At 41.7% G+C, this 12235-nt stretch overlaps 1 protein-coding gene across 2 annotated transcripts; it reads right to left on the minus strand.

Annotated features, from left to right (window-relative positions):
* Positions 1 to 231: 231 nt before the first annotated feature.
* On the minus strand, positions 232 to 11916 carry LOC112899606 (glycerol-3-phosphate dehydrogenase SDP6, mitochondrial). Of its 2 annotated transcripts, XM_025968140.1 has the most exons (7): positions 11442 to 11915; positions 10149 to 10622; positions 6954 to 7285; positions 4785 to 4945; positions 2261 to 2519; positions 739 to 1036; positions 232 to 667 (listed from the first exon to the last, which is right to left on the minus strand). In XM_025968140.1, exons 1-7 carry the CDS (start codon positions 11782 to 11784, stop codon positions 660 to 662), a joined length of 1875 nt encoding a protein of 624 aa, XP_025823925.1. In that variant the 5' UTR covers positions 11785 to 11915; the 3' UTR covers positions 232 to 659. The 2 variants fall into 2 exon arrangements, with proteins under 2 accessions (XP_025823925.1, XP_025823924.1); XM_025968139.1 differs by lacking the exon at positions 232 to 667 and having other exon boundaries at positions 728 to 1036; positions 11442 to 11916.
* Positions 11917 to 12235: the final 319 nt, after the last annotated feature.

Below are 12235 nucleotides of genomic sequence, written 5' to 3' on the forward strand. Positions count from 1 at the left end.
TGCCAGTGAGTGGGTGCGATTCTGTGCGAGTGCGAGTCTCTTGAGTCTTTTTTTTCTGTGGGCTCATGTTGTCAATCCAGGGAAGGGTAAAAAAACGTATGACTTCAGCAAACGCTGTAACATGATAATTATTGACGGAATTTAACGGTGATGAAGGGATTGAAAATTTGAAGTGGCACATAAGGAAACTCCAACATTTTCAGTGGCACACAAGGGAACACTAAATTCTAATGGCATACGGAGAATTGGCTCTTGTACTGATGAGACGAAATGACCCATATGCTATTGTTGTCAGTCTTGCATATTTCTTTCCAACTAAATTGCATGAACGACCTTGTGGACCAGGGAATAAGGGGCATGATGAAACTACAAACAAGTGCAAATCCGTGGTAGAGAAGCAAGAAATCTTTGGTCTCTCGTTCCAGCTCTCGTTCCAGCTTATTTTAAAATCGACTAATGTGCAGCGGTATATACAATTGTAGTGCCGTGGCCACATCTTATTTTGCTGTAAATCAGCACGTCCAATTCAAAAACAGGCGTGCAAATGAGTAAAGTGAACCTTGCAACATTCACGGCTCAATCTTGTATCGAAGCCTGCTTGTTCAAGTAAACTTATGTGGTTATATGATTCACGCTTATTCACAGAATTGCATTTTTGGTCATCGTCCTGCATATGAGATAAAATTAAACATAAATTGGATATGGAGAAGAGGAGCACATTAACGAATCATGTCTTACCACTATGTTTCCCATCGCTGAATTGAGCATTCTTGGATGATTTGAATGTTTCCAAGAACTCTCTACCCTTTTGCAGTTCAACCTTCTTCCTTGCCTTATCCCATTTGTGCTCAGAAGCTAAAATATCAACGATCCGGGGTAAAGCTCTCCCAGCAGCATCTGTGTCAAGGAAAGCTAGCCGGCATCTCCTTGCAACGAAGTCCACAGTAGATTCACAGTATTCATGACGAGCACAATATGCTACTTCAGCTTCCAAAAATGGGTATCCATGAGCAAGCCGCTTTCCCAAGCCTTCGTTCTAAAAATATTAATGAAGTGCAAACATGAACAATTGTCAAACAATAGGTAGTAGATAACACATTTTTCAGGCAAACAAATTAACCATGAATTTCTGTTTCACAAGATTGGTCAGACATTTAATGAGACAATAGCCACACTTAACTTCAAAGTTCAAACCATCAACGGATCATGAATGCACCACAGTTAATTCATCATGGATAATTTACAAAAACAACAGGAATGAAAATATTCATGCTGACTAGTTCACAACAGCTAGGTCTATGCAATTCCAAAGTCACTCCAGAAACAATACAGGGGGAATCATTGGCCGCTCATGTCAAAGGGAGCCTAGCATTATTGATGTTGTACATCATTGATACAGTTTTATTGAAATATGGAAATTGGGTTTAGAAATTTTTGGCATGCACGTCATGGGAAACAGCATTTAGGTTAATGATCCAACTTTCTAAGGGATGCACATGGCCAGACTATGATGGATTTTAGTGAAAACCCTTTAAGATATCAGAATGCTTATAAATTATAATAGGGATCTTGCAAGGTTTTCAATAACATAAAAGTGAGAACAGAAAGGAGACTGAACAAATGGTGACCAGAAAACAGACCTCTTATGCAAATCTGAAGGGTGCCTCGTCACATGTGACATTTTCACACAAACATGTATGCAGATCTATGCAAAAAAAGAAATGGAACAACTGATGCTAAAACCAGTGTCATCTCAGTACTAAACACAGCTATCATGATCTGTAAATTTGGCAACCGATTTGGACACGGTTCAACAAGGGTTCTCATCCTATTATAAACACTACTGTTCAAAATTTGGCAACAGACTTGGACACAGTTCAACAAGGGCTCTCATCCTATTACAAACATTATTGTTCACTTTCGTCAGGAACTTTTTGTCCAAAAGACCAAAACTGAAATTAAATGTGGCAACATTGTTCCATCATCAAATTATTACAAAATTCATGGTTTGTTAATCGTTAATTCAATTATAAAGTAATCCATTACACAACTCAGTGAAGAAAATAAGTTTTCAGTTTCAAAAGAACCCACAAAAAAACTGCAGTGAATCATTATTACTATTACAATTGTGCTTTCCAGTAAGCTTATGTTACTACCCCAATAGATGAAGAGACAAATTGGAGGAACATCTTTATTTTTCTTTTCCATCCTACTAGAACAGAGTTCACATAATTATCGCTATGGAGTCAGGTGAACACACCTGAGCAATAGAAGCCACTTGTTCAGCCAAAGTTCCATATGCATGTGACAAGTGCTTTGATACAGCACTGTCCATTGCACCTGGAATAACTTTGCCACCATATGTCTTTTTCATTCTCTTATAGTTCTGAGCAAGGACAGTAAACGAAGCAGGATCCCATCCATATCCACCAACAATATGCAAATTATCGGTCACACAACCATTAGCTGGCTTCAAATTCCCAGACCTTACTGCTGCATTTACAGCATCTTCAGCCATACTGAATGAACAAGCTCATTAGAACTCAACAATGGGGCATCAATAGATAGAGTGAATAGCATGCTCATGCACTCATACAGTCAAACAGATCACATGTACATGAAGTGAAATGTTGACCGCATAGCGTCTTTTGTATAAGGACAAATATATCCTAATAGCAAAAAACAACTCAATGGTTTGCTCTTAAGTGGCACTAGCAGTCAAACTAAAATAAAGTACTACCAATGAAGTACATGACAGTCCAACTATAACATATTATATATACTGTGCTATTTGAAAATGTTAGTAGCAACACAAAAGGAAAGACTGGAGAGCAATCTCGGGGAGGCTTCTTGCCCTCCAAGTCTGCTACCCCTATATATTCACCCTCGAGGCTCAATGCAATACAACCCACGATTCATCGCAATCTATCCTTCCTACAGTTAGTTTGTGGTGGTGGCTGCAGTAGTTCACTCATATTTTATCATTCTCTTTTACCACTCTAAGAAACTTGTAACCCAGAAAAAGAAAAGCAAGGAAACAAACTAACCCTTAGCAAAACTCTTGTACTCCCTCCGTCCCAAATTATTAGTCATTTTGGTTTTTCTACATTCATAAGTTTTGCTATGCACCTAGACATAACGTATATCTACATACATAGCAAAAACTATGTATCTAGAAAAGCTAAACCGACTAATAATGTGGGATGGGGGGAGTATTAAGCTACTCCTCGCTCGCTAGATCTTTCTTCATCTTCTCACTATTTCCACTTTTCCAGCTGCCATGAGTGTACGTGACTGTTCAGGTTGGTAAAGCCCTCAGTCACCCTCTTAATCTTTATTGAGGATGCATATCCTGCCTCAGCTAAGGCAGTAGAGCAGGTCGGGGCAACACATAAGGTGCAATTTATTGAGCTAGCATGAAACGTGGGCACAATGTAGGTGAACACAGCAGTGGAGGCACAATGCAAGCTGGGCAGAGCTTGGCTAGGCACCATGGAAGTGGCACAGACTAAGCTAGGAACTGCTCGCTATGTATACAATAGCAAGATTGTCATTTATTCTTGGAAAAAAATGAAGGGTCTCATCTCTGCTTTGCAGGTGTCTTGCAATCAAGCTCTACTAGTTTTCAAACTACAATATGCACTAGAAAACTGGCGTGCCGAATGCCCCACTTAATTGGGCATGTCATGGTTTGGTTTCTATTATAGACCATGGATTTGCTTCACTGGCTTCATGGTAATTAGAGTTTAGGAGGCTTCCTCATCATACAAATGGTCTAAAACTCCAATACAAAACTACAGCGAACATGGGCACATGTAGACTTCCTTTGTGTTTGAGCATAACATACTTATAGCGAGAAATCCAACTGTCGCATAACAGTTAGAAATGATATCAGATCAGTCACATGCAAGAAATTCAACTATACCTTTACCAGACTTCTTCAAATTCGCGTTAGCTGGGAAGCAATAGTGTTGAATGCTAGAGTGCTAGATGCCCAACTCAACAATGTGGCATTGCATGCATCTATCAGATTATGTGCGTCCATGCTACGACACTACAGTAGGAGAAGATCATGCACAGTTTGATGCGGGTGATGCAATTCCGACTTTCTGAGGCAAGGCACCAGCAGAGGGCATCATGGGCTTAGGACTTGGGCCGCTGTGTCTGCTTCTTGCACTGGTCTACAAGCTAGAGCCAATCACACAGGCATGGCCACATCCTTTCAGAGCATGGCCAATCCAGGAAGGATGCCGAGGATGAGGCAGATCAAACAAAGAGAACACCGCCATTGTTGCAGCATAGGGAAAAGGAGAGATGCTCAGCACAGGGCCGCTTGTGGGAAGCTGCAGACATCCTGGTGACATGTGCACTAGCTGCCAGGACGGCTGGGTGAACCGAGTGACACAGCGCTGTGGCGGTCTGCCTGGTAGCGCACGAGTGGGGACGAGGCGGTAGAGGAAGAATGTAGAGAGAGCCAGACCACTCGTAAGACATAGATATTTTATAGCAGAATGATTATTGTTAATATAATTTTGACTGTTCGTTTTCAATCCAAAGGACAAAATTTTTTTTACCGATGTGGATTAACGAGAGCCCAGGAAATGCACAAGCTCTAGAGTAAAGAGATATGACATTGCAGCCCATCATATTCTACACATATTATTTTTTGTGATAAAAAGGGGGCACGATAATTAAATTGGCAAAGCTGAAAGCGAAACAGGTCAGACCAGTTTGATCCTATCAATTCTACCAACAAATTATAGTCGCAATTAGGTAGGCCATACCTTCTATAGGTTGTCCATTTTCCACCAGTAATTGTTATTAGCCCTGGGTAGTCTTCAAATACAACATGATCACGAGAGATACTTTCAGTGTTCTTTGCAGATGGATCCATGGCCAAAGGACGTATACCACTCCAGGCAGAAAGAACATCTGAACGCCTTACCTAATTAAGACATTAACTAAAGTTATATTTGAACAATCAATATTTTCTCCATTCCTCCTTTTTTGTGTCGGAAAATATGATTCTAATAACAGCAACATGAAATAATGGAAATATGAAACTACAAAAAATACGCAGAAGAGTGCATTGACACACTCAAAATGGATGTTAAAAGTAGAGTATTACAATATAAAAGAAGATTGAGACCATGTATGTGATGACCAGGGGTTCAGCCCGGCCACCAAGGACGATTGAGGGACGAGGTCATTGCCTCACCTGCTCTCACACTTTATAGAAGATAGCAAGGAGGAACTAGATTGATATATTGCTTGATGTTCCAATTACACAGCCTTTATATTTATAGGCTGATGACTTTGCCCACGATCAGGAAACAACCAATCGCCTATCTATCCGACTCTTGAAACAACCAAATCTTAACTAATTGCCTTCCTTTGCCTAACGAGCCTAACAAGCTAACTTATCTGAACGACCTGACTTGCGCCATCAACTGAACTGGTGCTGGACCATAGTCACAAAGTTCCTAGGTCAACCGGGTCGAGGAACAGGGTCGAGGGTCGACACTTCAAAAAATTGTGGTACGAAGGGGGTATACCTCTATGGAACGATAAATTATTATGTGGAACGCGATCCTGATTCATCCGGGTCGATGTCTTCGGGTCAATGCATCTTTATAAAGACAAAAACTATATATATGCGCTACTAATGAAGAAACTAATCTGTACAAGCATATAAGAAAAGTATAAAAGAGTGTATTTAGACCATGCCACACGTACTCAGCCTATTACCTAACAAAAGACACCGATCCATTATCCTTAACCTCCTTGTTCCAATTGAATCTGCTAGCTATGGGGCTACGACCCCTCTCAAACAGGGACGCGACCCAACCTTGAATGGGACACTGACCCCGTTCGATCCCGACCCTCGAATCAGGATGGCGTTCCCGGATCGTGGGACGAGGCACCGACCCCAAATTCTGTGACTATGTGCTGGACTCCTTGTTCTTCTCCCTGCAACGCACATACTGCTTGCCCCACATGACAATGTACACCATTGCAATTGCTTGGGATTCTAAAGAGGTTAACCAGTACTTACAGCTTAATGTTGACATATGTCATGTGGGGACATCAGTACTCTCGCCACAAGAAGCACGCCAACAAGGATGGTGGCAGGGCCAACTGATCAGCATTATCTCAATTAGTTTATTCCAGGTTTTGGTTTAGTTAGTTGGAGCACATTTTATTTAGAGATTTGGTTTGTTCAACTTGATTTGTGAGAGATAAGTTGTGATGCTTGAGCATGGGGAAAATGCCATCAGCCTATATATATGAAGGCCATGTAATCTGGAACTTCAAGCTTAATCTATCTATTCCTCCTATCTCTCTACTTGTCAACCAAGCGTAGGGCAGTCAAGGCTTGACCTCGGCCCTCTGTTGCGCCAGCTATCGGCCAGATTCCCTGGCCATTCCAACATACATGGATAGGCATTAGCAACATTAGTTCTCGATCTATCGCTTTCTATCAATGTTTTTCTGATGATAATAGATGCTTGTTTTCTCTCAAAAATCCTTCATTTAACAGAATATCAAGTTGCTGGGAAGGTTGATACAGAATGTAGGATTTCACAATATGCAGATTACCAAATGAACTCCCCATCAAGAAGCATTAGATAGAAGAGCTCTTTAGTAATCTAACATGGGAAGTCAGAGCAACGTACAACATACTGACATAATCATGCATCCTCATAATAATCAAATTTCATGCAGTAAGCTTAACATACTAAGAGAAGCATTTGGCTTGACAGAGCTTAGAAGTGAAATGTGTGTTTAAATAGCTACTAAAATGTTGTTCCACCATCTCATGTTTTGTAACCAATTACAATATAAAAATATGTGAAATAATACCTTCTGAAAAGTCTCAAAAGAACTTTATATCAGCGCTTTAGTATTATGTAAAGGAATTTAAGAAAAGGTTAGCACATATGAAAGCACACCTGAACATTAAGATAGTCAGAGATTGCATCCAATATGAACTGTATTTCATCCTCATGTGGTTCAGGAAGCATTGTTATTGCTGTGCTAGAATCAGTTGTTCCCGCAACGGTCCTTCCCAACCATGGCAACATGAATACAACTCTACCATCCTTGGTTTTAGGAACAATTAGCCCCATCCCTTCGGGGGAATAGTAATCAGGAAGTACAATGTGCACACCACTGCTTGGACAGATCATGGGCACTACATTACTGTTAGCCATCTTCCTCACAGAGTCACAGAACGGTCCTGCTGCGTTAATTACCACCTTGGCAAATGTTTCAAACTCCTTACCTGACACATAATTGCAAGAATTAGGTGAGAACATAAGGACTATATCCTAGTTACATAAGCAAAAAATAACCTAGATGGTAATGTTGTATCATAAAAGCACCAAACGAAAGACACAATCAATTTCACACAATATGTGCTTAACACGTGGCAACCAACAAAGCAAAATGATAGACCAAAAATATAGTACAATCAAAATGCTGGTAATGGTAAATTGGCAATCCATAATTCCACATAGAAGGTGCAATTGACATATTGCAATAATAAAAATAAAAAGGTATATTTCTAGCCCTTCAACTTTTCCCTTGGTTTAATTTTCCTTCCTCATCTCCAAAACCAGATCCAACTCTCAAAATAAGTTCAAATGATGTATAAGAATGTTTCATTTTCTTTTTCTTTTTGTTTTTGGTAGCTTTGAGTGACCTGGCAGCCACAACATCTGCAGAAGGAATATGAAATTAAAAGAGTACAACAACACCTAAGCCTTTTAGTCCCACATAAAACTCTTTTAACATTTGTTTCACTAGTAAAGCAGTACGGCATGAGTACTATGCAAACTACGAAGAGTCAGTAGCAGATCTAAATGACCATTGCTAGCATATTCCAGAATGATTTTCAATCTAAATGAGAATAACATAGTTTATAGAAATGCAATTAACTCATCCATACATGCATTAAGGAAAATGCATCTTTTTGAGAAAAAATATCAGGATATTAAGTTCTCAGAACACATTATATTGTTAGTAGAATTAGGAACTGGCAACAACTTAAGCATGCTGACTTCAGGCCTCAAGACAATGAACTGAATAGTAAATTAGGCTAATAGATCTCGAAAGGCCAGCATCTAAAAGCCTGTAACAAACATAAGCAGAAGAACAAGATCAACAGGCGGATAGACTTTCATCTAAAAGTTTTGGGATTTTGGCGTTCTTGCCCTTCTTTCAAAGTGAAATGGTGATTTTACCCGCATTTTTCGACTGTGTGATTTTATCCCTGCTTTTTGAAAACGAAGGCACCGTTTACCCCTGTTTTTAACCCTATTAGTTGGAGGCCCACTAAAAAAATTGAAACCAATTGGGAAAATATTCAGAGCAATGGAAAAAGACTATAGTACCCCAAATCTTATCGAAAGGCTCTCCCCTTCCCCTTTCATCCCCAAACTCCCCCTTCCCGATGTGGGCCCAGGCGCACGGCAAGAGGCGCGGGTGCGCGCAGCGGCCAGACGCGGCGACTCGGCGCGGGCGCACGCTGCAGGCGACACATGTGGATGCCCAGGCAAGGGCGCGTGCGGCCGGTGGCGTGCGTGGCCTCCCCTGGCTGCGGCCGCGGTCCGCCCCATCCCGCCGCCGGCCATGGCTGGCCATGGCTCAGTCTTGGCCGGCCAGGTCTCCTCTGACCGGTGGGGCCCGTTGGTCAGAGGCTGTTAGGGTCTAGGAGTGTTTGATGTCAAAAGAAGGGCAAGATTACATAGGGTATATCTGTCTTTTTGCTACATATTTAACACCGTTAACTCCTAACAGAAAAGGGGCAAATTGGAGCTTCGTTAAAAAAGCGAGGGTAAAATCGCACAAAGCAAAAGGAAGGGGGGGGGGGCAAAATCACCATTGGCACTCAAAACAGGGGCAAGAACGCAAAAGCCCCAAAAGTTTTCATTTCCTAGAGGGAGGTTGATTATTGTCTACAGTTTCAAAATTCTATCAAAAATAATCCCTCAAGATAGAAAGTGAAAAGTGATCCCGTGTTTCAAATTTCACTTAAAATCTTAATAATGCCAACATCAAGAAAAAAAACATAAGCAAAACCATAACTCATTTCACTAGAAAAGTACAACACTTGAAAACTACTTCAAGGAACTTCATATAGCCATATTAAGACGCAAGTATTTATTGAGATTTGGAACTATACATTGTAGTAACTCAATACTTAATTTTCAATTTCAGAAATCATATGATCAACAAATTATCAACTAATTATTCCGAAAACAATTGAAGCTAGCTAGTAAACTGGTCATTATATAACCCTCCAAGTGAAACTCTACAAGATAAATAAAACACAGGAGTGCTACATGAATAGAATATCTAGTAACCCATTTTCTCGAAACATTCAGGAGACCTGCATTTCATTTCAATAAGGAGAAGAAAAATAGAGTAAAAAGGTCAAAAGGAAATGGAGTACAAAGGTCAGGAATGAGTCCTGACCCAAATGCACTCTCACGCACACCAGAATGCTAACAAGAAGTTATATAATGTGCCCTACACCACTTTCAAAGAACCAAACCAGCAAGAGCTAAGAATTCTGCGTGAACGCTGAGGAAAGAAAATCCAGTAACCACTCAATCCAGGTACTTTTTACTCTAAAATTGTTGTTAAAAGTAAATGCATCTACCCAGAACTTAGAGCTCTAAGTGAATTAACACAAATACCTACTCCATATCACCTTCAGAACATAAACAAAAACTGCAGGAGCATTCAGAACATCTACAAACACATCAGTTATTGTCGTACAAATGTACAGCTGATCACTCTTATATGCTTTCAAAGATTTTCTAGTAGAAGATCACAATAGAGTTCACATGATGTAGCTTCCAACATAAGATTATGCAAGTTATTGGTGTACCAAAGAAAAGAAAAGTAGAACTTGAAACTAGAAACTGCTCTAATCATTTTTATCACTTTATTTACATTTCTAAAGCAAAACGAAGTAATACATAGAGTGCATTTGAAACTAGAAAGACTCTGTTAGCATTAACAAGTGAACATATGGAGGAAAGTTACACAGAATTATCAAAGAAAAAAAGATAACTTGAACCACACTCTGAGATGGTTACTTTATATAGAGGGTAGAGAAAGGACATACTTTATTCTACCTGATAGTGTGTCACGAATGCGCGCACCAATGATTCTCTGTCCAGATTCATCCTTAATGAGGGAGACCACTTCAGCATAATTGAGAACAGCTGCACCAACAACTGCAGCCGTGCATGCCAACCCCACATTCAGCCGAGAATCATTCATTTGACCATCATAGTATACTACAGTTCCTCTAAGGCTACAATCATGGCCATTTTTTGCAAGGGTTGGGAAAAGTTCAACCGATTCATCTACAGAATAATATCGTGACAAATGTAGTAGCCTTCTTCCAGCAACTAGATCATAAAACTTCAAACCAAACCAGTAGTATACAACCTCAAACCAGTTAAAGCAAGGAGTCATGCATGGCAAAGCATGGCACAAATGGGGAGCATTCTCAATAACCTGCTTGCGTTCCTTAAGTGCGTGGAAAACAAGTTTGAGTTGCCCATAATCAAGATTGAATACTGCCTTCTCCAAGTAGCGCACACCTGTACGAATGAAGTTAATATAGTAAGGGGCAATGAAAATTTAAATTTTCAATCACTAAAAAGGTATGGAAAATTTTCTGCAGGTATTTCTTGTTTAGTAATTCTTTTGCACAAAGAATGTATTTTTTTTCAAATCATAAAATAGTCACCCAATCTTTATAATATGTCCGTCCATTGCATTTGTTTCAAGCTGGTCTTTATGCATATGATGGTACTACAGCAGAAAGCAAAATGAATTCATTGCATCAGTAAGAGGAAAAACAACAGCAAGACATTTTCACAATAACAGGAAGGAGAAGGTACACTTTATATTTCAATTTCATTTGGCCACAGTTATCCGAAATTCAGTCATAGCTGACTCGAGATATCAAGTGTTTTTTGGACCTTGGAAAAGCTTTTGGTTTGAGAACAAACTCGACATGAAAGATACCCAAAAATTTAAGTAATAAGAACCTTAGGAAATATTCTTATAAAATGCAATGTCAAGATTCGAAGTTAGTGCTTACAGTCAGTTTATCTTTTCTGTTCTCCTAGCCCATTTTCAATTTATCCTTGAGCCTAATTCGATATCCTAGGCTACCGCACAATACTATCGACCCTGACACATCAAACATCAATAGCCACAGTGATTCACCAAAGTGCTACAAAAATTTTGATCTTTCACGCTTCGTCAGACCACTAACCCAGGAGCTATAACAAAGGATTCGATATGAGTCCAATTTTGGGGGCAGCATTTGATAAAAAATAAAAAATGGAAAGATTTACTAGCAAAAGAGATCTTCTCAGTGGGGATTATTAGGTTCGCAGAAGGCCACGCACCCCCGTGGATGAGTTTGGTGGATCGGGAGGAAGTCCCGGAGGAGAAGTCCTCGCGCTCCACGAGGCCAACCCGAAGCCCACGGGTGGCGGCATCGAGCGCTGCGCCGCATCCAGTTGCTCCGCCGCCGACGACGAGCACGTCAAGGGGCTCCGCGGGCGTGGACCCGGCCAGCGCCGCGCGCTGCGCGTCGCGAGGGGGCGGCGCGACCCCCGGCTGTGCCACGCGCTGCCGCGCGGCGTCGAGGGCCGCGGCGGAGGGTTCGGAGGAGGCAGCGAGGGCCACGGCAACGGCGGAGGAGGCGGCGAGGGCGGCGCCCGCACGGCGGAGGCACCACGCGGCCATGGCGGCGCCCGGACGGCCGGACGCGTGGGTCTGCTTTGTTCGGTTGGGATCACGGGCGGAGGTGGGGAGGAAAGGAAGTCGCGCCTTGGCCTTGTTCGCGGACGGCGGACCTGCCTGAACGGTGAATTCCTGCAAGTTGGGAGGCGCGGTGCCTTTTAGACCGTCTCGATCGCTACACCTATCCGACCCCCGAAGCTTTTTTTTCCGCGGCCCACGTCCCTGTTGACCATCTCAGCAATACACCCATCCAACAACGCAAAACTCGGAACTCTCCATTCCGACCCCAAATCCTACGAGACGCGCTGCACCTCCGATTCCAACTATCGCCAGTCCTATCCCTTCCGTCTCCCTCTCTCCCGTTACGAGTGCGAGAGGCAGACCGCTGATCGAGTGGAGAAGGCCGCCGCCATTGTGCAAGCAAAGACCGCCGCCAGATCTGCCGGTCGTTCCA

This window comes from Panicum hallii, chromosome 7 (genome assembly GCF_002211085.1).
Source record: "Panicum hallii strain FIL2 chromosome 7, PHallii_v3.1, whole genome shotgun sequence".
NCBI classification, from domain to species: Eukaryota; Viridiplantae; Streptophyta; class Magnoliopsida; order Poales; family Poaceae; genus Panicum; species Panicum hallii.